Here is a 27,930-nt window from a genome sequence, read left to right on the forward strand (position 1 = left end):
AGACACATTCGGAAAGTCAGCTCACTGTCACACCCCCAAAGCTTTTATAGGCAAAGGAACCTTTGGCTAAGAGGTTTAGTGGTGGTTATGGAGTTCATCTGGAGCAGTCTGGTGGGCCTAGAGGTGTCTGGAAGGGTCTAGACAGGCTCTAGGGAATTCTAGAGTATTTTAGAAGAGTCTCTAGAAGCTTCAACCAAAGATGGGATGTGTGGTAGTCATGAGAGGTGCAAATGTGTGGTGGAGGTGCTATCTGACAGAATAAGGAGGTAATGAATGGACGACCTAGATTGCATCCCCTTAGGGTAGTTAAAAGTCCTATATGTAGAGATGATTAGTGTGGTCCCCACCTGTTTAATGTTTAGTTTTTCTCTACCCCCAATGGCCATCATGGCTGACTGGGCCCATTCCAAGTAATTTGATCCGTCAAACTTGACAGTTGTAATAACCTGAAATGTGTTCTCGGACATGTTACCAGAACCTCCAGCCCCCCAAACACCACCCCCTTGGCTCTTAAACTCCATTCTTGTCGAGGTAATGGTCAAAAAACACCCCTTTTAGCACTGAGACAAAGTAATTGAACCCAGAATTTGTTAACAGCCGACCTAGAAGGGTAAAGTAGGTTCGGTAACCACCCAGTAATATTAGGACAGCTCTGTTGTTTCCCAGAAAACTAAATCACTTGGTCTGGAAAGCTGTAACTGATTCAACTGCTGCCCTAGAATTGGCAACAGTAAAAAAAAATTAGGGTTTTAATCCTAGAACTAGTCGTAGGTCAAGAAAAAACCCCAAGGACTCAGGAGAACAGGGAGATCTCTCAGCCGCACCTCTTAGAATAACCAAAAAAAGGTTCTTTTTATAGATCGATCTCAAAAGAAAACAACTTACTTCAGAAAAGTCTGGCTGCCACCTTCAAAAACAAGTCTGAACCCTAATCTTGAAGAATCTTCCCTTCCTCTGATTCTTCCTGACTGCTGGACACTCTCCAAGGCTCTACAGTCCCTTGAGTAGTAGCCACACACTGCCAGCAACCTCCAAGAATCAGCCAATGGTCTTGTTTTGCTGAAAACTTCCAACCCTAGGAAGTTCTCATGTAGTCGGCCTGATTAGACTGACATGAGAAGCCCTAGGTTGGCTCCGATACCAGGTTGTCAAGTAGGACTGTAATCAGCCCTAGATATAATGCGCAGAATCAAGAAAAGATCTGAGAATTAGAGAGGAAGAAGGAGAGAAGAAGAGAAGGAGAAAACGAAGAGGAGAAATCAAAGAATGTGGGTGATCAGTTTGATTGTCACCCCACTGCTATTTATATTAACAATTAAAAGATAAGGAAAAAACCTGAATTACCCCTCTACTGTTTAAATAAATAACTACCAACAGAAAAATGTTGGCTGAAACTAAACATTAAACAGGTGGGGACCACACGGGACCACACTAATGATCTCTACACTATAAATAGGGGACTCCTCCCTCATTTGCACACAAGCACCACAAACCCAAGCATTCAAGTGTCCAAGAGTCCATGGAGTCACCCAAGTATTGTAAGCTTTGTAAGGAAAGTTTTAATGAGAACACCATTGCTTCCCTTGATCTTTTGAGTTTGGTTCTTTGTGTGCCCTTGGGTACTAAGGGCTACACAAAGGGTGTGTGTCTTCACGTCACCCTAGCAAAGGCAGTATACTAGGCAAGCAAGCTGACGCAACCTATGGGACAAGTGGAGTGCCACACAACATAGAGACTGAGAGAGCCGGTTCATGATATTACTCGCTTTTTCCTGTTAACAAGTTCTAGGTTATTGGTTCTGGTGCATCCAACCACAAGACCAAAGCATCATTTGGTAGTATTTCTAATCCTTTTCCTAAATGGTAAATTTCATTGCCTATAGGGGAAAACTGAGATATAATGGTAAAACCTTGTGCTGAGAAGCATGAGAATGTAGGCTCAATTCTGAGAGTGGCCACCTTGTGAAAAAAACAATATAAAAGAGAAAAGCTCGATCAGCATCCAGTCTACCCCACCCAAGATACTAGATAGCCGGGACCAACATTGGGCGATGGCCTTTTTAAGGGAAAGTTGAGATGCCATTTGCATGACAATTTAACTCTTTCCACTTTGGCTTTTCCTTTATGATTATGTAATTTATTTCTTCCTAAGTTGACTGTTAATTTGATATTTGTTAACCAACTTGACAATGATGCAAATGTTGCTAGCTTTTTTTTTTTCATAACAGTTGTTCAATACAAGACCAGCACATAAACATAGGAAAGGTGGTAGGGAGGAGTTGACAAACATTTTGCTTTGGAATTTAGAAAATAAGAAACATACTTCATGGTTGTTTATTCCTTCTCCATTCTTTTCAAATGTGGAGTTAAATCTTCGTTTATATTGTAAAATAAGTTATTTGGTTGACCTATTAGAACCATTTGCACTTTCTATTGGTTTAAATTTTGCTTGAACTCACTCTATCATGTACTTTTGATGATTTGGAATAAGATAATAATTTAAAAGGGCCTACCTATGCATCTTTTATCATTACATAAAATACCATTCAGTGTTTTGCATATTTCACAACATTTCCACCATATCTATAATTTTTACAATATTTCCATGGAATATTTGGCATTTTTGACATGTTTCTTATATCTGGGTGACTGATATTTCAATCGACATCAACATTCTAAACCTTGGTTCTAATACTATGTTTTAGTTGATAGATAATAATGTTTGGGTTTAGAAACTTTGTATTGTTTGTCAATGATTCTACTAGATGTACCTAGATATATTTCCTAATAAATAATTCTGAAATGTTTCTTTACTTTCCAAGCCATGATGGAAATGCAATTCCCTACAGAAACAAAAATCCTTCATTCTGATTTAGAGAGAGAGAGAGAGTTTGGATAATGAACTTCGATAGTATTTAGAGAATTTTGGGATTTTGTCACCACATTCTTGTCCATCTACACAACAAAAAGGTATAGCTACAATGAAGGAACATTTTGAACTTATCAAAAAAAAGAAGGAACATTTTGAGGGTAGTTTACCTTCCTACAGGAATTACAAGTCACTGTTATTCACTTGATTAATCATCTCCCATCACCTACTCTAAAAGGAAAAAAGCAAATAGAATAACCAGAAGCAACCTCCTTTTCTCCTCTGGCATCCCAGTCAATAAATGTTTGTTCCTTCTGACGTTCTTCCTCATCTACTGATGTATTATCTATCCCACTTCATAGAACAACTCGTATTTCACATCCACCAAATTGTTATGGTTTCTTTTGACATTCTTTTTTGTTTACATCTCTTCAGTCAATTGAGATTTCCTACCACTTACAGTAACTCCATTTGTGTTAGAAGGAGGCAGTATATGTAGAGAAAGCATTGTCAGACTTGGACTAGACATAAAATCGATTTGGTCACAAGGTCACAGGTCAAAGGGTCCAACCACCAGTTCAACCATTCAATTCACTCAAAAAATACAAGAAAGAAAGGTAAAAAAAAAAGAAAAACAAATAGACACATTGTTTTTTATTATTTTACATCAAGTTAAGCTTAAACCAATAAATATTGTAGGTTATAGCTGGTTTTAAGGCATGTATAAGGTAGGCTTGATCACGCCAGTATTTCTAAAAACCCAGCAGCTTAAAAACTGTTTTGGCTATTGGTTCTAGCTCTGATGGTCTAGCTTAATCCCATGCAAGTCTGACGACATTGTGCAGAGATACAATATTGATAAAAAAACACTGTTCAGAGATACAAGCTTTGGTTCACACCAACACTTGGGACATTGTTCCTAGTCCCAATACTTCAATTTTCTATAAAACCAAAATCATAATTACACTTTTGATCAATATAAAGCGAGGCCAGTTGCCTAGTGCTACAAGTATGAATATTGTGTAGGTTATGATAAGACATTTGCACCTATAGCTAAAGTTGACAGTACATGCTCTCTCAGCTATTTTAATTGAATGTCAGTGGACTGGTATCCCTCATAATAAGAAAAGGAAGTTCAAGTCAATAATAGATAGAGAAAAAGGCTCTAAGGAACTCCTTATACTAATTTCATCAGCTGAACAGAACTAAGGGTCAAAATCCACCCACATATTTCTTCCATTTTTTGGAAGCATACGTTGCTCCAACTTTGAATGCAAAAACGTCAAAAAAAAAACAAATTTACTTTTATTTTCAGTACAAAAACATATTCCTACCAAATGCCCACAAAACTGAATCGGAATCCAAATTTGCTTCAATTCAGCATTTGCACTCCTACCAAACGCAGCCAAGGAGGGAATTTTCTAAAGTATGAACTTTATTTTAGCTTGGTGGTTCCAGCAAAGATGTGAAGCTTAATACAATCTGAGTATAAAGCGATTCTGGATTAGTAGCAATCCTAGAACTTAAAGTAGAAAGAAATAAAACTGCAGGTAAGAAATTCACACTCACCAAACACCTCAGAGGCACTATTCTGAAGCAAAATACTATTAGCAGAAAAGGTTATCCCATGTAATTAGATCCACTGAAACACCATATAATCAAAGGATTGTGTTCATAATGACATTAACTAGTGATAAATATCATATCTCATTACTTATCTCAGAAAGATTGTTATGCATTGTAGAATAGGTGACTTTCTATGCATAAAGAAACAGTACATTGAGAAATACAACAAAAGAAACATCTAACTCCAACTTTCACATCATTACAAAAAAGAATGACCAAAGTTCCATTCCAATTAAGTGTTGCCCAAAACTTCAATTCAAAAGAATCTCTTGAGATACCTATAAATTCTGGTAGAATTAGTGCCAAATCCATTAGCTCTGAACCAATCCCCTAACATATCTTCATCCTATTGCAAGATTTTCCTTCGAAGATCCTTTATTTTCCTTTCTTTCCATAATTCCCAACAAACATTGAAGGGAATACAGCTCCAGACGAATTTAGCTTTTTCACTTCCTTGTACTGTAAGCCAGCAAGCAAAAAATTTCTCTTGGCAACCTTGGAGTCCACATGGATTCATTGAAGAGTTGGAAGAAAAAACCCCATACAAAATATGATAATTTACATCCATAACATAGATGAAAAGCATCCTCTTTCTTTGGCTCACAAAGAACACACTTACTAGCTAATTGGAAACCTTTTCTTTTCTCTTGATGTGATTTTGTGTGAGAATGCTGACTGTGAAAACCAGCCAAGCAAAGCCCTCAACTCTTGGAGGAACCGGGTTTCCCCATAAACCTTAATCTCCAGCCTTTCAACCCGATTTCTTGACAGTGCCTTTAATCTCCAACCCATCCTTATCAATCTTCTCCCTCGAACTATCCTCATCAACACCACTTACATTCTTCCTTAAATCCCTCTCTGCTTCTATATTATCCTTCCCTTCCACTCTCTCCACCGTTTCCACCCTTCCATCTGTGGCAGTCAAACCAGGCCCTGTTCCATTTTCAATACCATTAGGTTGTAAATAACTTCCAGTAGGATAATCCCACTCGCCAACCCCCTCCACAAGAAGCCCCACTGTCCTATCTACCTCAGCTTCCTGAAGCCCTCCATCTCAATCTCATCAGTGACAGTCCCCAAATCCTCCTCTTACAGAAGAAGGTGATGATAGACCAAGAACATGGATCCATCATCACCCCTCTCCCAATGTCCCTCACGTGATCACTTTTAGTCACATGAGCCCTTTTCTCTAATCAAAGGATTATTACTAAATAGCCCCCAGTCCTTTTCTCTAATCATAGGTTTCAACCGACTCAACCAAGCCTTCTCCCTCGCGAATATTAACACCATCACGTGAACTGACATGACCCTGTTCAGCCTCTTGACTGGAGCAGGTGACCTGACCTGAATGAACTTGGGATGTTAATTTATTAACTTCCCAAGTGGGGTCTGACAAAAGCCCTTTTTAACCCCTTTGGCACAAATGCTTTTTCTCTGCTTTTTCTCCCAGTTTCTATTTCCAAGGCTTTTCCTTCCCCAAGGTTCAACTGTTTGCCTTCCTCATGGCCAACTCCCCCCACCTCAACACCATCTTCAACCTTGGTGAGCCCTCTCCATAGTGACACTTCCACTTCCACCGCCAGCCACACTCTACACCACAGTTTGTCGGAGTGAATATCGAAAGATCGTGGTGCATCTTCTGGTTAATCCCTTCCACTCTAAGTCTTGCTGCATACACGTCAGAAATATTAAAGCCAATGAACACACTGCTAGTCGCACCAATGGTGCTATCAAAGATTGTCTCCTTCCATAGATGAAAGGGAAGCCCCAATAATTTCAGGGTGAACTCTCTGTCACGAATTTCCTTACTGTTACATGACTTTTTCCATTCCTGTACTAGAACCATGCCTACCTCTGTCTCAATTGTAGAAATTCCACCCTCTCTGCTCCCACATCCAGAAGGGCTTTCGTATCATCAAAAGGTATCAATGTTACCTTATGTTTGATTTTCAGATTGTTCACAACAGATGCCAAAATGTTGTTCCATTCTGTAATCTTCCTACCAGCTGTAATAATGTACCTTTGTTCCTAAAACCCTTTCATTGTCCCCAGCATTATTTTTTGGATTTTATCAGAGCTTCTCATGGTTACATTCTTTCTGCATTTCTTCACCACCTGACTCTCTGTTTTTCCTTTGTGCACTCCATCCTCTGTCGCTTCTTTTCCAAAGCTTAAAGTTTGGCCTTTGACCACAGAGTTTAAATTTTTCCCTTCACTTTTTTCTTTTAACAGGAGAAAGAGCTGCAATTTTTCTGCTACCATCTTCCAGCCCTTAATTCCACCTGGTATCTTCTTCTTGGCACCTCCATAGAGCTTTTACACCTATTATGTTTTATAGAAAAGCTTACCCCATTGGCAAATCCTTTGAGCCAGAGAGCAGCCTCACCAACAAAGAAGACTGTTGATCTATTTCCTTCTCCGATCTTCAGAGTTTGTCAGTCCTTACTTTTTCCTTCCTAGAACAACAGCCTGTTTGCTTCAATCACTGAGACAGGGAAGAAAAGAGAAATTCTCAAGGGAAGACAGGGAAGAAAAAGAAATCTCACTAATACAGGTAGCTAAAGCAAAGTCTTCTCTGTAAATACTTCCTATATATGTCTTCTGCTATGTATTCTTCTTCCTCTCTCTTTTGTTTTTACTTTTAGGGAAGGAAATAGAGAGAAAGAAACCATCGACGACCAGGTGATTTTACTTGGTTGATTATGGTCCCTCTATCAAGACAGGTTTGGGATTAAACTATCTACAGTCTAATTCCCAAGAGCTGATTATGATTCCCTTCAAATGAAAATGAAGAACAGAGGGATAAAAAGTTAAAAACCATCTACAATCAAATATTCAATTCGACTGACTACGGTTCCCTTCTTATATATAAAATCCAGATGATTAAGGCTGTCTACAGTCAGAAATTTGTCTGATTGACTACAGTTTATTTTGAAGAAAGAAGTGAGAAGGAAATCTTCTTTGTATCAAAAAGAAAAGAAAGAAAGAAATGTATTGTTGTGGAGTTTCTCGATTTTTTTTCTTTTCTTTTTCTTTCTCATTCTTGTATACTTCAAATATGTAACAGAAATGCAAATGAAAAGTTCTTTTGAAGTACTCTATTATTCTTTTTTCTTTTGTTCTATACATTCATTTCTCTAAGTCAGAATCAAAAGGTGTTCTCTACTTTCTTGTGGAAACAATTATTTTATTAATACCCAAAATAATAAAAAACTCAATCACTCAATTGAGACAACTATGTTGCATGAAATTTTCTTTAAATTTTCACACCAACAGGGTTGGAGAAGGAGAGTCACTTGTTGTGGAGGAGGATGGCGGTGGGGAAGTATGGGTGGTAAGGTTTGGTTGGGAATTGAGGGAGGTTAGAGCATCTTATGATGTTTCTGTGGAAGGGTATTATGAAGTATAACCAAGAGTTTAAAATTTTTACTAGGTTTTCCTTTGGAGATGGGGAGAAGATAGATTTTGGGAAGACGAATGGAGTGGGGTGGGTAAGCTGATGGAGGTGTGCCCGAGGTTGTACAGACTCTTTAAACATGAATCACTATTAGTCAATGTTATGAGAGACATGGGGAACATGGGTGGGTAAGCTGATGGAGGTGTGCCCGAGGTTGTACAGACTCTTTGAACATGAATCACTATTAGTCAATGTTATGAGAGACATGGGGAACAGATTGTCTGGTGTCCATGGTTTAGGGGACCTTTACTTGATGGAGAGATGGAAGAATGTAATAACATGATGGAAAACTTGGAGAGGGTGAAGGTTTCAGAACGCATGAGAGATGAGTTATGGTATGGTGGAAGGAGTGCTCCAATGGTAAATGTTCAGTTAAATCTTTCTATTCAGCATAGTGCAGGAACCAATTGGAGTTCAATCAGGTTGCTGGCATTTGGGGCAATCCAGTTCCCCCCAAGGATGGAAGCTCTAGCTTGGCTAATTGTTATGGATAGTGTGCTAACTGCAGATCACCTTAAGAGTAGAGGATTCAACCTAGCTAGTATTTGCTATTTATGCAAAGAGCAAGAGGAATCTATGAGTCATTTGTTCATTCTGTGTAAGGTGAAAACCTTCATTTTGTTCTCAGCCTTGTTTGGGGTAAGATATCTTCAACCTGGCTCTCCTTCACAGGTTTTCTCTATGTGGCCAAAGACTAGAGGAAGTAAGAAGGTTAAAGTGCTTTGGAGTTGTATACCTTTTGTGGTTTTCTGGTGCATTTGGAAGGAAAAGAATAGGAGGCATTTTGGAGACAAGTATTGGAGCTTAAGAAGTCTAGTGGCGGCCATTGGCAAAGCTTCTTCAGATTGGGTGTTAGTGCATCCAGAATTCGCTCAGATTAAAAGGAAGATCTAGGGGAGAGATTTTGGGAGGTGCTAGGATTACAAAACTGTGACATTGATAGCTTTTTCTGTTGATGTATTGTAATCTGAATAGTCTAAAGTGTGTTGCATGAGTGGGTGTTGCCTCAATACCTTATCAGGACAGTACTTTGTTTTTGTTTTGAATAATGAAGTTTTCTACGTACTTAAATAAAAAAAAAAAAAAGACTCTGGAGGCCTCCCTAGCATCCCAACCATTACCAGCTCTACTGTAAATGCCACTAATGACAGCATGTGACAAGTTGTTTTGTTCCAAGTGGAATCTCCAGAACCACTTCCAAAGGAGAGCCACATTTCTATCTATCACCTTACCCACTCCTAGTCCACCTTCCTTTTTGGCTTTAGTCAAAGTTTGCCCATTAATAAGATGGTCAGTCTTTGATTACCCAGGTTCCTATTCTGCTTTTATCTTCTTTTTCACTAATCTCACTACTTCATCCTTCTAAACCTCACTACTTAACAAATATTATTTGTCACTTCTAAATAAAATGAACCCAACCTAGAATCCCAAGCCTAGCCTACTTGTAAAGACCCAACCATCTCTCTTAGACCTTAGGCCTTCCCTTCAGCACCAATCACCTCACGTAAGGCCAATGGTCTTGAACTCTTGGAACCAAAATGGAAGACAATAGAAGAAAATGTTCCAAGAATATGTAAAAGATATCTTGTGCTTTTTTGTTTTATTCATTACTTTATTAGGTAGCTTGAGTAGCAAATACAGTTTTTTTTATCAATAGCTCAGAAAATCGACTTCATTAAAATTTAAAAAAAAAAAAGCAGTACAACCAGAAGTTGTGAAGGAAACAAAGAGGAAACCAGATGTCCAAACCCCCAAATATTACATATAGGCCCAAAACATAGACTGTCTTTGTACCCGTTGTTTAGCCAAACTGTTGACCGAAATCTTCTAAACCAGTTAATTTGAATCAACATATATCCATGGAGAGCCTTTTGAATCTCCTAAATCCATTCGGCCTGTTGAGGTTTTAGACAAATTGTGTAGTCCATAGTGGTAGTTTTTGATTATTTATTGTTTAGATAGGAGGTGGGGACCACAGCACTCTTGTTGAGTCCTTTTTGAGCAGTTATTTTAATTGTTTTATGTGTTAGCCGTCCTATAAGGGCATATTGGTCTTTGTACTCTATTATTTTAGACTATAAATAATAGTGAAGAGGGCGGCCAGCATTATTGCTCTCTTTTCTCTCTCAAATCTCTTCTCTTCCTTTTCTCCTTTCTTCTCTTCTTCAAGAAATATTCTTTTCTTTTACATATCTTTATTTCAGCACCTTTCTACTTGGTATCAGAGCTCGGTTAGGGTTTCTTGAAGTTTTTTTCCATGCAGTCCTAGATTAGCTGATTGCATGAGATAAGGGGCTGATCGATTTACTTCAGATTGCCCAGTTCTTGGATTTTTTTTTTGGTGTGATCTAGTCATTAGGAGGGTGATCTATGTTTTGGCATCAAAATCAGGAAGAACTGGAATGCAGGGAAGAGTCCTAATCAAGTTGGACTTTTCAATTTTGACCTAATATTGGGCGCTCAGGTATTGTCCTCTAGGTATTCTATAGGGGCGGTTAGGTTTCTGGAATTTTCTGAACTGTCTGGAGTGGCTGATTCACTTTTCTCTCCAGTGGGAGACAGTGGGAGGAGAGAGATTTCTCTCCAGATAGGGTTTTCTTCTTTCGGAAAGGTCTATTACCTTTGTGTGTGATATCAATTTGATATTGGAGGCTCTCTACCTAATTACTTTATGCTTTTGAACTGTTTGAAGTAAAGTGGACAGTTGGAGTACCGAGCATAAGTCCACTAGTAACATGGGACTGGGTGTTGGAGGTAGTAGTGATATTTTTGGGTCTAGAATCATTACTACAGTGAAGTTTAATGGTATAAATTATCTAGAATGGGCACAATCAGCCAAGATGGCCATTGGTGCTCGTGGGAAACTGGGGTACATCAGTGGGGCGGAGAAAAAACCTGATACAAATCCCTCCTGGTGGGTATAGGAGAATTACATGGTGATGACCTGGTTGTGTAACTCTATGTTACCTCACATTGGTAAAATTTTTTTATGGGCTAATACTGCAAAGGAGATTTGGGATGGAGTGACTAACACCTATTCCCATTTCCCAGAAACAAAATGTAGTTAGAGCCTATCAGTTAAGGAATCAGGTGATTAGTACAAAACAGGGAGATAGACCTCTTGCCACCTATTTCTCCATACTTTCTCTTTGGCAGGAGATTGACCACTTAGAAACTGTGGTTTGGGAGAGTATGAAGGATGCAACAACCTATCAAGGGTTGGTAGAAAAGAATAGGGTTTTTGAGTTCTTGGCTGGGTTGAACCTTGAATTCGTCATTGCCAGGCAACATCTCCTTTCTAGAGAAAGTGTGACTCTTTCTCAAGCTTATGCCTTTGTCTCTGGGGAGGAGAGCAGGAGGAATGTCATATTGAGACAGCCTGGGATTGATCAGTCAGCTATGGTTAGTACAGTTAAATCTAAGCCAAATGGAGACAAGGAGAGTAGTGAGGCTAGGAAGGAGGACAAGAAGGACTTGGTGTATGACTGTTGCAAGAAGACTAAACATACCAGAGACACCTGTTGGAAGTTTTACCCTCATCTTGTACCAGCTCGGGTCAAGAACAAGAAGGGAAATGCAAATGTGGCAATTATAGGAGACCCTTCAGGACCCCTCTCCCAGGCTGATTTGGAGTCCATTGCAACAGTAGCAGTGAGGATTGAATTGAAAAAGTATGAACAGCTTATGAGTAAGAAGGATTTAGCCAGTTCTAGTTTTCAGATGGGCTGAACAGTGCAGGAGCCAATTATACTACTTCCTTTGCTAATACAAGTAGTTCATATGCAATTGCAAATCATGTATCCACCTTAGATAAGGAGGTACCTCCCTGGGTTATAGGCTTAGGGGCATCTAAGCACATGACCAATATATCTACCCTCTTTAGTTCTTACTAGTTGTTTTCTGGTAGAGATAAAGTCTCTATAGCATATGGTTCCCATATTCCCATTGTTGGAAAAGGGACAGTTAGAGTGACTAATGACATTTCTTTATCCTCTATCTTGCATGTCCCTAAACTTTACACTAATCTTCTTTCAGTAAACTCTCTGATAAAAAATTTGAACTGCTCAGTGACCTTTCTTCTTGGTAATTGTGTTTTGTAGGATCTGGAATCAAAGAGGACGATTGGGAGTAGTCGTGAGGTGAATGGAGTCTACCTTCTGGATGATATTCCGAGACATCAAAGCCATCATGTTAGTAGCAGCAGTAGTAGTGGATCAAAGTCGGTGAGTCAGATTATGCTCTGGCATAATCATTTGGGTCATCTTTCTTTCATTTCATTGAGGCTTTTGTTTCCAAAGCTGTTTGAGTCTATTCAGTTGTCTACTTTGGAATTTGAAAGCTATCAATTGGGAAAGCATTGTAGGCATTCTTTTAAATCAATTAATAAAAAAAGTTCATTTGCTTTTAATATTGTTCATACTAATGTATGGGGTCCTTGCCACATTATTTCCATGGGTGGTTACCGTTATTTTCTCTTGTTTGTGGATGATCATGCACGGTATTCTTGGATATATCTGATGAGATCACGTGATGACGTACCCATCTTGGTGCGATAGTTCTACCAGATGGTTCTCACACAATTTGGAGTGAGGACTAAATTCTTCAGATCAGATAATGCTAGAGAATACTTTGAGAAGGACTTGTCCTCATACTTTTTGGAGCATGGTGTGATTCATTAGAGTAGTTGTGCATACACACTGCAACAAAATGGGGTAGCAGAGAGGAAGAATAGACATATTGTGGGGGTGGCAAGGAGCCTTATGGTGTGTGCCTCAACTCCTATTCATTTTTTGGGGGATGCAGTTCTCCCAATCGGGTATCTAATTAATCGTGTTCCTTCACACATTTTGGGGTTTAAGACACTTATCAGCTTGCTTTTTCTAGATGGGGAGATATTTTGTAAATCTTTGAGAATTTTTTGTTGTCTCCTATGTTCACATTCTTGGTCCTCATCGCAAGAAATTGGATCCTAAGGCCAAGAAATGTGTTTTCTTGGGTATGCTCAAAACCAAAAGGGATATTGTTGTTGTGATCCAATGTCGGGGAGTAGGTTTGTTACTATGGATATTACCTTTTTTGAGTCTACTTTCTTTTTCTTGGGTGGTTCTCCTCGGGGGGAGTGTTTTGGGGAGGAGAACTCACAACATGTCCCTCTTCTGGTGTCATTTGTTCCTTCATTTGACCCACTTATTCCACCATCAGCAACTACAGTCCCACTGCCTGATCCACTACGACCAGCCTCACAAGTCTATCGGCGTCACCAAAAGAGGGTTGACTCCACACATGCTCAGATAGAAGAACTTGCACCACTCTCCATCAGTCCACCTGAGATCCCAGCTTCAGCTGATACAGTTCCAAGTATTTGCCTTGAGCCTAAGCCTGTTATTTCCCCTGGTAATGATGTTTCTATACCTAACACTGTTGTGGCAATTGATCGCTCTAATTTTGATCTTCCCATTGCACTCCGCAAAGAGAAGAGAAAGTGTACAACCCATTGCATTTCACACCATCTCTCCTACAGTGCCTTATCACCCTCCTACCATGCTTTCCTTTCTTCCTTGGATCCTGTGTCTATACCCAGGAATGTCAATGAGGCTCTCTCCAAACCTAAGTGGAAACTAGCTATGCAAGAAGAAATGGAAACCTTAGTTAAAAACCGAGCATGGGAAATAGTTGATATTCCTACAGACAAAGAGACAATCGGATGTAGATAGGTGTTCATTGTGAAGTATAGGGTTGATGGCAGCATAGAGAGGTACAAAGCAAGGTTGGTTACAAAAGGGTATACACAGACCTATGGTATTGATTACCTTGAGACTTTTGCACTAATTGCTAAGATGAGCTCAGTTCAGATTCTCTTGTCCCTAGCAGCTATCTTTTCATGGCCTCTATTCCAGCTTGATGTTAAAAATGCTTTCCTTAATGGTGATCTGCAAGAGGAGGTATATATGAACATTCCAGCTAGTTTTTATGAGAATGTTGGTAAGGGAAAAGTTTACAGGCTGAAGAAATCACTATATGGTTTGAAACAATTACCTAGATCATGGTTTGACAGGTTCAAAGGAGCACTTATCCATTTTGGGTACACATAGACTCAATCCGACCATACTCTCTTTGTAAAAAGGAGAGAAACACTCTTGTCAATATTGATTGCACATGTAGATGATATAGTTGTTATAGGAAATGATAATTGAGGTTGCAAGATCCAAGTATGAGATTTTCATCTCTCAGAGGAAGTATGTGTTGGATTTACTACAGGAGACTGGGAAGCTAGGAACTAAACCAGCTGATACTCCTATTGATACAAATCATAGAATTAATGCTTTGGATGGTGAGTTGGTTAAGGATACAGGAAGATATCAAAGGATGGTAGGCCAGCTACTATATTTATGTATAACACGTCCAAACATCTCCTATGTTGTTAGTGTTGTGAGTCAGTATATGCATGCTCCTCAAGTTCAGCACTAGGAAGCCATTGAGATGATACTTGCATACCTGAAGAAGCATCTTGGCAAAGGGATTCTTTTCTCAAACCATGAAAATTTAAAGTTAGAGTCCTACACAGATGAAGATTGGGCAGCTTGCTTAGATGACATGAGATCTACATCAGCGGTGTGCACCTTTGTGGGAGAAAATTTGTTCTCATGGAAGAATAAAAAACAATCAGTTGTGGCTAGATCAAGTGTAGAGGTTGAATATAGATCTATGGCTCATGGTGTTTCAAAACTACTTTGGGTGAGATCTCTACTGAGTGAGATTGGAATAAAAGCTGAGGACCCCATAATGTTATATTGTGACAACCAAGTTGCAATCAATATTGCCCACAATCCAATTCAGCATTACAAGACTAAACACATTGAGGTTGATAGAAGTCTGCTTGCCTTATGTCTCCTCTGAACTACAATTGGCTGATGTCTTCACCAAAGGGGTTGCAAAGAATAAGCTTGAATACAATCTACGCAAGTTGGGAATGTGTGACATTTACTCCCAACTTGAGGGGGTGTTGAGGTTTTAGACAAATTGTGTAGCCTATAGTGGTAGTTTTTTTTTTTTTTTTTTGATAATTGAAAATGATTTCATTAAACAAAAGGAATAAGATTTTACAAGAATCCCTTGGAGAGGCACAAGATGCAGCCTCCCTTAACTGTTGCAAGAGAGCAAAAATAAAATTATAATGCGGCCCAGAATAAATGGTCCCTAGTAGACCCCTATTTAGCAAGATGATCAGCCAAAGCATTTGCCTCCCTACCCACCCACTGATATCTACATGTTATGTGCCTTGTTAAACATTTAACTTTTTTTATAAGATCCCTATAACTCCAAACAACTAAGTCTAGATTTGACAACCAGCCCACAATCACCTTAGAATCCCCTTCAATCAATAGGTTCCCCACTCCTAGTTGATTAGCAATCTGAATTCCCTGTACTGCAGCCAATATCTCAGCTCTTGTAGAGTCCCCTATCCCTATCGGGCCTGAGAATAAGGATATGATGTTGCCATTTTCATTCCTCAATACTCTTCCAATGCCAAACGGTCCTGGGTTACCCTAGCTACTTCGGTCAAAATTCAGTTTAAAAAAACCTTCTGGGGGAGTTACCCAAACTGTAGTGGCTCTGGTTTTTCTAACCGAAGTGTGTGCAACTGTGGCCCAATTTCTCCAGATGTCATCAAATGAAAAAGAGCTAAAGAAGCCAAGGATTTCAACCAATGGATAGTCCTGGTTAAGATACATTCCTTCACTTTTGTAAAGGACCTCTCTTTATCTTGGAAAATTCTAGCGTTTCTTTCTTCCCAAATTGTTTGATTATTTATTGCTCAGATAGGAAGTGGGGACCACAACACTCTTGTTGGGTCCTTTTTAAGCAGTTATTTTAATTGTTTTATGCGTTTTATGTGTTAGCCGCCCTATAACGGCATATTGGTCTTTGTACTCTTTATTATTTTAGACTATAAATAATAGTGAAGAGGGCAGCCAGCATTGTTGCTCTCTTTTCTCTCTCAAATCTCTTCTCTTCCTTTTTCTCCTTTCTTCTCTTCTTCTTCAAGAAATATTCTTTTCTTTTACATATCTTTATTTCAACACCTCAAGAAATATTCTTTTCTTTTACATATCTTTATTTCAACACCTTTCTACTCGGCCCATAGTTTTTAAGGCACCAAGGCGAGGCTAGGCGATATCCTAGGGTAGTTCCCTAGGTTCCATAGCCATCTTTCCTTAATAATTATCCATAATTTTCATAAGAGAAGTATAAATTTCATGTTTTAAGTATAGAAAACCAACATTTTATGAAAGAAAAGGAACAAAGGAAAGAAAATTCATAAAATATAGGGGCTGAACCCCTACTTTTGTTATAGGAAAAGAAGAAAAGAAAAGGTGGAAGAAGAAAAACTATAAGAAGAAAATGTGTATCGGACAAAATTTTAAGTTCTTCCCTTGCTTATTGTTCAGGTTCTGAAATCTTTGAGGATTCAATCAAGGATCAAAACTTCAATACGATACGCCCTGTATCGGGTGTATAGTATTATATCTTTGGTGCCCCAATACACATGTTTACAGGTGTTTTCGAGAACCCATTTTTTAAAATAATATATATATTTAAAAATGAAATTGAAAACCAAAGAAATAAAAAAATAAGGGGAGTATCGTTATAAGTACGAATACACCTCTACCAAAAGACAAAGGTGTATCGATACTTTGAACCATGGGTTCAATACAACAGTTAGCAATGTTTGTGTTGATTAAACCCTAACAAATAAGAAAATAATAAAAAGAAATTAGTATAAATGAGTATTCTAGTTTAATGATGCCTGTTTTATAATTATAATGTCAAAAATTAAAAATATACAAGTATTTTATAGCATAGTGTACGAAACTATTTGGCGATTGGGCGAAGCAAGCCTCCAGGCGTCGCCTTGACAACTATGATTCGGCCCATTCCTTAGGTGCCAAGAGACTCCTTCCCCTTTCCTTAACCAGTCCACAACTGTTTTGGAATCACCTTCAATAATTAGCCTTTCCAGGCCCAATTCCTTAGCTTTCTCAAGCTCAAATACAGCAGCTAAGAATTCTATTGATGCCACATCATTATGCCCAGCTGGACCCAAGAACAAGGCACTGATGTTACCTTCCTCATCCCTAATAGCTCCTCCAATTCTTGCAGGGCCTAGATTGCTCGCACTGCTCCCATCAAAGTTCAATTTCAACCAGCACAAGGTGGTGGAAACCAGACCACCGTTTCAACTTTTCTTCTAGAAGATGAAGCAATTATAATCTCCCAATCCCTGAAGAAATCATCAATCTGAAAATCTGAGAACAAGCTCAAGGTCTGAACCCAATGAGCCACTTGAAAGGTTATGGCCTCAATCAATACTTCCTTAGTTATCTCCTTTTCCCCAAAAAATCTAGAGTTTCTTTCCTCCAGATTGTCCAAACAACTGCCGCCCTTGTACATTTCCACATCAATCTACCTCTTTTAGTAGCACACCTGCAAACAGAAGGGAAAAACAGCCCTTCCAAGCTAACAAGAGAGAGCCACTTGCAACCAAAAAGTGAGGCAAACCACTCCCAAATAAAGCCAACAAATGGACTGGAGATTAAAAGATGAAAGGCAATCTCACCATTAACCTTAAACAAGCTGCACAAATTGGGGGACAAGCACCAGTTTGGCCTTTTTCTTTGAAGCTTATCACAAGTATTAATGCAACCATAAAACACTTCCCAACATAAGGCACCCACTCTAGGGGGAATGGGAGGACACCAGATTTCCTTTATTGGGAAAAAAAAGGGAAAGGAGAGGGAGAGGAGTAACGTAAGGCAGCCACCGGCCTGCCTTTAAAGTTGGAAATTGCATAAGAGAAGGGAAGACCTCCAATAAGGGGATTTCCCGAACCCAGGCGTCTTCCCAAAACCTAAGCTTTTGACCCGAGACCAAGTCATACCTGATGTGATTGAGGAAGGCAGGAAGACAGTCATGGATGGCTTTCCAAGGAAGCTCTATGGAGATAACCAACATCCCATCCATTGTTTGATAACCCATGGATGCTTACTATCACTTTGTACCAAAGTCCATCACTCTCCCTCGGGAACCTCCAAAGCCATTTACTCAATAACGCCCAATTTTTCAATCTAATATTCCCAATCTTCAACCCTCCTACCTTCAACTTCGACACCTTCTTCTCACCTAATCAAGTGATCTTTCATTCCTTCCCTGGGTTCCCACAAAAAATCTCTCATGATCTTTTCCAACTTTCTCACGATAACTTGGGGCATCCTAAAAACTGACATAAAATAGACAGATTGGTTCACTAAAGTAGACTTGATCAGAGTTATCCACTTCCAGCCAGCAAGCCTCTTCTCAAAACTTTTTTTTTTATTTCTTCCTCTTCTCAAACCTTTCCACCACTGGGTTCCAAAAATTCAAAGATTTAGGGGTTGTCACCAAGTGGGAGCTCTAGGTACTTGATCAACCAATTGCCTTTCTCTCAGCCTAAAATATTTGCCATATCTTCCAACAAATCTTCATGCACATTAACTTCAAATAAAACACTTTTATTCCAATTAATCCTAAAGTTGGAGACCCTCTCAAAGAGATTCACTACCAGCTTCAAGTTTTCTACAACTCTTGGAGTTTGTACATGGAGGAGACCTCTCCCTCAATCATGTCTCTCTCTCCTTTCTCTTCCTCTCATTTCTCTAGTAACAACCCAATTTCATGCAGGCACAAAAATCCCTCCCTAGAGAAACTTATTGCACAAGATAACAACAATAAGAATAACCCCGAGAATAATAAATGTTAACAATGATAATGAAATAAAAGATATAATCATCATCAGCATTACATTATTACTATTATTGTTGCAAGTACCTAATAATTGATGCAATGTAACACACTAAAAGATTATTGACCTTAAACATACCTCACTGATTAAAATCCTTTCTGATCGCCGCCATGGAACTTTACTAGGACTCATTAACTTGTGACTATGCTCTTTTACAAATTTGGTAACAACCCACTTCACTCCATCTCTTAGAGCTAGCCTTAACATTGCATTACATCCTTCCCTAGTTACAGGTGGTGGAGGAAGAATTCTATCTTTTCTGTATACATATTTCTTTGCACGAAAGCCCTCTTTTGAGCAAACAAAATCTTGACCAATGACAGCATTATTTAGTCGTGAACGCCGATTATGATGAATGCGAACAGTGAAACCCGTCCGCCTTCCATAGGCAACATAAAATTCCCTAGCCTCATCTCTTGATTTAAACTCCATACCAACATATGGTTCCAAGGCATCTGCATTGGCAGGTATTGTTTCAACTGATTGTTCTTCAAACTTGTCATTGCCACCTATACATAAATCAACATTTTTTGAGAGGTCACTATCTGTTGTTTGATGTTCGTTGAAGGTTTCAACTTGCAAATCCCTATTGCTTTCTTCTGAATCAAGTCCTTGACCAAAGATGCTCTCCATCATACTCCTGCATATAATTACAGAAGCCATTCTTCATACATCGTCTTGATTGATTCAAACAATGAAAAATAACTAAATGCAGATTGCAGAAGCAACATTCACATTAAACAGGTCTATCTCTGAAAGAAAAAAAGATGCTTGGAGCTAATGGTTACTGGAATTACAGTACTTGGGTTTTTTATCAATGGAGGGTAGAATTCAGAAGACTAAATTTTTCAAACTTTTCTAATCATTAACAGAGTTAGTATTGGCAAAATCTTGAGGACCGGTTTACTGATATGGGGCACCAATAACATACCAACTGCCTCAAGTTTCAAGAGAACCCACCATTGAATGAGGCATGCCTAAGAGATTAACTGGACTAAAAATCAACTCAGATCTTATTCATCAAAAAAAAAAATCAACTCATATATTATCAGGGTGTCAGGTTCATAGTTCTAAAACAAGTACCAATTTCTTTTTTAGAAAATGATAATGCATTCTTCTGAGCCAGACAATACAAAAGATGTTGTTCTATTTGTGGTTCATTTTTTGAACTACACTATGTGAGCATTTTAACTCAAGATCACTTGAAAGAAGAGGATTACAGTTAGTGCAGTTAGTTATCAGGTTCTATTTGTGTGGAGCTGCAGAGGAATCAGAAAAGTGTCATACATCTACTAGTCCAATGTACAGATGGAATCCTAGAAGTAATATTTGGTTGCTGGCCAGTTCTAGTTGGAAGTAAGAAAGCTAAAATAGTGTGGCCCTGTGTGCCTCTTGCAATTTTGTTCGGAAATTTGGAAGGAGAGGAATAGAAGAATCTTTTCTTTTACCAATAACCAGAATTTCATTAATTAAAATAAAATAAAATAAAGAATACGGCATCCAAGAGAAGGATTAACTCTCTTAGCCCTCCCCAAGGATAGTTAAGATACAGTCAAAGATTTACAGGCATGCCTACAATGAATGAACCCTTCCCACCCCCTGTTTAGCTAAGGCATCAGCAAAGGAGTTAGACTCCTTTTAACCCACTGAAGCCTTATGACCATACCCCTTGACAGCTACTTGAATTCCTTTTTTTTCATTTGTGTATTCCCAAAGTCCAATCTCTTATTTATCCAGCCAGCCGATAACTACCTTGGAGTCACCTTCAATGATTAGATTTTGTATATTTAGTTCTTTTGCTCTTCTTACCCCTTCCAAAACAGCCAAGACCTCTGCCCTGAGAGAACCACTTCCACCCTCATTGGCAAAAGAATACTGGATTGAATTTTGATTCTTCCAGAATTCATAGGGGCTTCTAGAGAATATTTGAGGCAGATTTTTGGTCATCCGTGGAGTTGGACTGGAGGGGATAATGTTTTTATTTTTGTTGCATTGTAACCTGTTGAGTTGAAAGTTTCTTTTACTTTTGTATGGTGATCTCCCATCACCTCATTGTACTCCTTTTTTTAAGATTAATGAATTTCTTTTTTATTTATCTTCAAAAAAAATTGTTGACTCATGTTTACATGTATTTTCATTACTTCTGATCATATGGACATTATTGAGTAAAAAATAATGATTGGAGCTTTAATGATGTGTGAGACACACCATACAATTGCCATTCCATGCTTACATCAGCAAACCATATCTTCTAGGCTATAATATTAAAAATTGGTGTGTTCAAAATAGGGGGAAGGGGGTTTGCTTGTTCAAGAACCATGAATTGCTGGTTCCATCCATGATCCAACTGATGAAGAGTCGCACTATACTATTTCACTCATTTATCAAAAAAAAAAAAAAAAAAAGAGCCCTACTATACTACTCCAGTTGATCACACATGGAACAAAGAACATCATCCCTAGGTACGAAACCAGTTGATTGACTCTAAGTAGACATAGTAGTGAGTTGATCATCATGAACAGATGCGATAGCTGCAACATTGGCTGAGCTAACCTTCTTCCCCAGCTTCTTTCAGTTCTTCTTAGGCTTCCCTACTAAGTCCCAATAGCTCTCCTTAGCATGTCCCGATCCCACACAATAAGTACACCATAACTTCCTTTTTATCTTCTTCAGTCTTCTCCGTCTGCTCTACCTTCGTACTCACACCTCTAGCCACAAGGGCAACTGGTTCCCCCTCAGGAGGATTCATCACATTCCTCGTACTCACCTTAGACTGAAGTGAACCAATGCATACACCTCCTGTGGACTGGGTAATTCCTTGCTTCCCAATATTTTAACTCTAATAGGTTCATGTATTGGGTTGAGGCCTGCAAGGAAAGAAAAAGCCCACTATTGTGAAACAAGATTCTTCTAGGCCCTTGCATCCTTCTCACATCCCCAATAAATAAATTGACAGTGGGACAGAAAAATAGGTAGAGAGTGTTTTGTACCCCTGCTTATAAGCTGAAAACTTAACCAGTAACTGATACACACTAGCATGGTGTCTCTGTTTTGAATGGGTGGCCTTTGCTTCGTCCCATATCAACTTTGTGGTATGGTATCAGCTGACATAAAGCTCTCCCTAATAGATGGCTGCATTGAGGATAAAAGCCAGCACATGATCACACAGTTCTCTTGTTCCCACCTGTCATGTGTAGGACCACTTTCCTAGGGTTCTACAACCCTTCCAATTAGATGCTCAAGCATTCCCCTCCCTCCAACAAACTTACCTTTAGCCCATTCCAGATAGTTTAGACCATCCACAGGCATGACAGAGATAGGAAAAAACATGTTATTTGCACTGACTACCATTAAATTGTGTTCCAATGATACCAGAAGTCGCTGAATCATCAGTTACCATGATCACTACAAGGGTCAGTTCAGTCAATACAAACCACTGGTCCACACACAAGCACACCCAAGACTGAGGTAGAACATCTTCTGGGAATGAAAAAGCAGGAATCCACATCTCTGTACATCTTTAGAAATGCACAAATAACTCTGAAAGAATCGCTATCAGGCTAAGAAAGGATATTACAGACCTGTCAAGCCTTGTTACACTACTATCTCAGGTTTGTCTATGAGGTTTTAAACTGAGAGCACTTCAATGTTTTCTGATCTCGTGAGACATAAGCTAGCACCTAGCACAAAATTTCAACTTTGTCAACCAGTGGGAGAAGAGAAAACAAGTTCTTCTAGAGTATGTGCACAGATCTAGTCACATAAATCACCCAGAATTGATGCAGACACAGCTGACCTACAATTGACCACATAGGGATACCCCTACAACTCCCAACCCTCAACAATCCAGACCCGAAAGAAAAATAAAGAAATGAGAACTGTTACCTTTGATCTATCAAAAAAAAAAAAAAAAAAAAAACTGTTACCTTCGATCAGTCCACAAATAATACAGATCCGACTCCCCTTTTCAGACCCACAAACGAGAGATAAAAGAGAGAGAATATAGTCGAAACAAGATGAATCTATTAGATTCTTAGCTCGGATACCATGATAACAGTCTTGGAATCATAGAAGAAATGGAAAGGTAATAACTTAAAGATGTGAGTGGCAGTGTCTCGTTATTTTATTAGGATCAACATAACTTAAAGGAAAAAAGGTAAAACTGTCTTTGCATCACTACACATATGTTACAAAAAGGGAGAAAATGGAATGGGGGACTCATTGAGAGTGGAGGTGATGGCCTTGCTTCAAGGTGTAAGATATGCAAAACAATTGGGGTTACACCAAATTGAGATTGAGGGAGACTCTAAATTGTTGATCGAGTGGCTGCAATCTGGTAAGTTGGGAGCCTGGATTTATAGACAGCCCATAAGGGAAATCCACAATACAACAAGGGAAATCGGTGCATGCTTCAAATGGACAAGGAGATCAGCTAATGGTTTAGCTGACAGTTGGCTAAACAAGGGACTGTGAGGGAGAGTATGTTCTGGGCAGTTTTGTAAGAAAGATAACTGGGGCTCAACACCTACTTGGGGGTTGACAGCTGTACTTAAATTTGGAAAGTTATTTTAAAGTTATTTAATGAAGTTACCGTTTCCAATAAAAAAAGGGAGGGGAAATGGAATTTATAAACATGAAAAGATGAACGAAAAATAAAGATATGGATCATGTTAGATGCATCAAAGAGGAAGATCAAAGAGTCTTGGTAAAAGATAAGGAAATCAATAAAAGAAAGAGTGGCTATTTAAAAAATAAAAAAAAAAAAAAATATATATATATATATATATATACTAAATGAAGAACATATAAAGGGTGCGAACCATGAAAGAGATCAGATATAACTAGAAATAATTAGTACTTTTGTAAAATTAGAGTTTCCAAAAGTAAAAGAGGCTTTAAATAAGATGGAAGGAAGGCAATAGGACTTAATGGCATTCAAGTAGAAATACAAAAATGAATGGGAGAGGTAGACCCATTATGGATAATTAAACATTTCAGTAAGATAAAGAAAAATGTTACAAAAGCACCCATTATTTCTATATCCGAGCTCTTTCAAAGTTCAAATCTTAATAGCAAATGAGAGTGTGGAGGATTTCAAGAGGAGAAAGAAAGGCTTTATGTGTAAGCTGAACTTGAAGAAAGCCTATGACATGGTTGATTGGTCTTTTATATCAGAAATTCTTATGAAATTGTGGATTTGGAGAAAGGCAGTGTGGGTGGATTGAAGGTTGTCTGAAAATTTGTCATTACTTGATTTTGATCAATGGAGTGGTCAGGGATTTCTTTCCAGCTACCCGAGGGTTAAGGCAAGGGGATCTCCTCTCTCCCTTCTTGTTTACCTTGGTAGCTGATATATTCAATAGACTTATCTTGAGAGCCAATAGGTTGGACCTCTTTCAAGGCTGGAGCATCGGTAGAAATGGTATTGTTGTAACACATTTGCAGTTTGCGGATCATACAATCATTTTTTGTGAGGATGGGGACCTTAGAAGGCATGGAATCTGTAGTGGGTGGTATAGTTGTTTGAACATCTCTCTAAGTTTAAGGTTAATTTTGAAAAGAGTTGTGTGGCTGGGATAAATTTGGATGAGGTGAAGCTGATTGAAGTAGTGGGTTCCTTAGGTTGTCTTACCCCCTAGTTGGCCAATAAAATACTTAGGTATGCCCCTAGGAAATAACCCATGGAAAGGAAGGTTTTGGAGCCCAGTTGCAGAAAATTGTGCTAAGAGATTGGCGGTTTGGAAGAGAAACTATGTTTCTTTTGGGGGTCGAAATACTTTCATAAAGCCTACCTCAGCAAATCTGCCAGTTTACTAGCTCTCAATCTTTAGGAGGCCACAAAAGGAGGCGCTGAAGTTAGAGAAGATTATTAGGGATTTCTTGCAGGAGCTTAGTGAAGGAAGAAAGGATCATCTAGTTAGGTAGGAAATGGTGTGCAAAGTAAGAAACAGGGGGTTTTGAGCATAGGTGATATTGGGGAAAAGAATATAGATTTGTTAGGTAAATGATCATGGAGATGACCATTGGAGAGGGAAAGGCTCTAGCATGAGGTTGTAGGAAGTATTCATGGACGAGCAAGTAATGGTTGGGATGCTAGTGTATCCTGGCAGGCTACTTTGAATTCTCCTTGAAAGGTTATAAATGGAATTCTTCTTGAAGTTCTAAACCTTATCAAGTATGATGTGTGTACTAGAGATAAGGTTCTTTTTTGGGAAGATATTTGGATTGGTAACCCCGCCTTTAAGGACTTTTTTCCTTCCATGTACACCCTCTATGTGTTAAAAAATGAACATCATCCAAAGGTTTGTTCCTTTCTTTTTTTTTTTTTTTTTTTTTTTTTTTTTGGAAATCCTTCTAAACTAGACAATCAAGTTTGGACTCCTCACCCTCAGGGTTTGTTCTCCTATGCTTCTTTTTTCTCTACTTTGTGCTCTGTCCCTACCCAGCTACCCCTCAGTCTTTCCATAGCAATGAAATTTGGTCCAAACCCATCCCTCCCAAGGTGGGAGCTTTGCTGGGAAGTCTTTCTTGGGAAACTAAATACTTAGGATAATTTGGAAAATAGAAGAAATAGAAGAACTACACCTAGTATTTCTCCAGACTGATTCATCCTCTACAAAGCTAACGGAGAAAGTTGCTACCACTTACTAATCTCCTACCTTTTTAAGGTAGGCTTTTGAAAAAAGCTTTTTGGTCTATTTTGATGCAGGTGAACTGTGCCTCTGCTGATTGATAGTCTATTTGACCCTACAACCTTTCAGTCGGCCTAAGAGAAAGGTAAAGTCTTGTTGTGATGTGCCAGGACTACATTGGCTTAGACAATTTGGGAGGAGAGAAAGGAATTACATTGTTGTTTGGGAATGCATAGTTAACAAGCTATACATTGGGCTAAAGATTTGGACTTATTTTCACACTTTTCCTTTGACAAAATTTGGAGGAATCGGGAACTGGTAGCAAAAAGCTCTATTATTTTAAGGACAAGCCTATTGCAGTTTGCAGGCCCCTTGAAGAAAGTTTTATCAAATTAAAATTTGATGGAAATGACCTAGGTAATCCTGGGTCATCTGGAATTGGGGGAGTCTTTAGGAACACAAAAGGTCATATTCTTGATTTATTCTCTGGTCCTATCGGTGTGGAGGATTCTGTAAATGTGGAATTTCGAGCAATATTACACAGGGTACAGATTGCTAGAGAGCTGAACTCTGAGAGATTGCTAATGGAAGGTGATCCAAAATTGATAATTGGGTAGTTTAAGGAACCAAAGACTGTAATTTGGTCCTATGGGGAAGCTATGAAAATATTTAAATGGCTGACTATAAATATGACAATTAGAGTTCAATGGGAAAGGAGATCAACTAATGGGATAGCAGATTTTTTAGCTAAGCAAGGAGTGCATAAGAATCATTTATTTTGGGCTCAAATGAATTATGTTTTTGCAATTGAGGCTACATCTCATGCCTCTGTTTGGGAAGTCTCTACTGTGAAACTTTCTCTATTGATCATATTGATAAAAAAATAAAAAAAATAAAAAAAAAAACTTTCTTTACTAATCATTAATAAATCCTTATTAAAAAAATAATTGAGAAAGGGCATCATGGTGCCTATAATTAAAGCAAAGGCAATATCCAGAGTTACAATAACTATGACCTTCACATGGTATTCATTGATCTGAAGAAGCATACGATAGAGCTCCTAAAAAATAATATGGTGGGTTTTGGAAAAAAAAATAAGTACCAAATACATATCTAGACCTAATTAAGGGAATGTATGAGGGTGCAACAACCTCTGTTCACCATTGATAGACCTAGAACTGCTTATGGGGACTCAGAATTGACAAAAACGGATTACAAGGGACTGGCATATCCTGGGAAAAACAAGGAATTGGAGAAGTGGAACAAATGAAGGATCAAATACGCTATCCTTCTCCGCTTCTCTCCCTCACCAAAAGCATGAGAAAAATAAAGAATTCAGCAAAGGACACACCTATGGAAACAAATTTTAGCCAGTAATAGGATCATATTGGCAATATCCTTTTTGAGTAGATGCAAAATGCAAGAATACACATTTAACTTCTTTAAGATTAAGTTTAGATCTATGGGAGCCAAGAATATATACATAACAAGAGCAATTAAGAGACCTTAGAAGAACTGAAAAATCTCACCATCAAGATATGGATATAAAACATGAAAAGGGGTCTTAAAACCAAAAATACGGGAATGCATGTGATTAATAAGATAGATAGAAATAGGAACTTTATCACCCAAGACATGAACAAGCACTATTAAGCATCATATTCCTAACCACTTCAAGAATGTGTCCATTCTTCCTCTTAGCAATACCATTCTGCTCAAAGGCTTTTTTTTTAAGGTAAATCAAAAATTTATTAAAAGAAAAAGAGGACACCCCTTCATTCAACTACACCTTTCATTCTACTCAATGGTATAAGCACAAGATGAATGGTGAATTATCTTCTACTCCAAAAAATAGGATGCAATATTCTACTCAAAATATTCTTGGGCATTATTTGAGCAGAACTTTATGGCTAAGGCCGATGGGGAAAATATCACCAGGGTTGGGAGTAGAGAGGAACCAGATCCCAGTCACCCATCTTCAGTTTGCAAATGATTTGATGATATTTTGTGAAGGGGTATTAGTGAGAAGGTAGCAAATTTGGAAGAGTTAATCAAAGGTTTTGAAAGAATCTCTAGTCTGAAAATAAATTTGGAAAAGAGTTGCATAGCAGGTATTAACTTGGAGGATAGGGAGGTTGAGGCTATTGCTAAGTGTCTTGAGTGCTCCTTCTCATCTTGGCCTTTGTCTTATTTAAGGCTTCTGTTAGGGGCAAATCCTAGGGAGAGTAGGTTCTGGACTCCAATTTAGAAAAGTTTGAGAAGAGAATAGCTTCGTGGAAAAAGAATTGCATTTCTTTGGGTGGTAGGATCACATTAATAAGAGCTACATTGGCAAACTTACCCACTTACTTTCTATCTATCTTTAGGATACCACCTAGGGAAGCTAGTAAGCTAGAGAAGTTAATGAGAGACTTCCCTTGGAAACCGGGACAAGGGAAAAGGATCATTTGATTAAGTGGGAAATTGTGTGTAGAAGCAAAGAGTAGGGAGTTTGAGGATAGGGAGGG

At 38.6% G+C, this 27,930-nt stretch overlaps 1 protein-coding gene across 1 annotated transcript in view; it reads right to left on the bottom strand.

Moving 5' to 3' along the window:
* Nucleotides 1-27,930, bottom strand: part of LOC104605195 (protein FAR1-RELATED SEQUENCE 8-like) — a 50,627-nt gene that overhangs the window by 4,022 nt on the left and 18,675 nt on the right. Inside the window, exon 3 of the mRNA XM_010269842.3 lies at nucleotides 18,870-19,431. Coding sequence (XP_010268144.1) covers nucleotides 18,870-19,427 — 558 coding nt within the window. The 5' untranslated portion in view covers nucleotides 19,428-19,431. The remainder of the gene's footprint in view (nucleotides 1-18,869; nucleotides 19,432-27,930) is intronic.

Source organism: Nelumbo nucifera, chromosome 1 (genome assembly GCF_055504915.1).
Source record: "Nelumbo nucifera cultivar China Antique chromosome 1, China Antique-T2T, whole genome shotgun sequence".
NCBI lineage: Eukaryota > Viridiplantae > Streptophyta > Magnoliopsida > Proteales > Nelumbonaceae > Nelumbo > Nelumbo nucifera.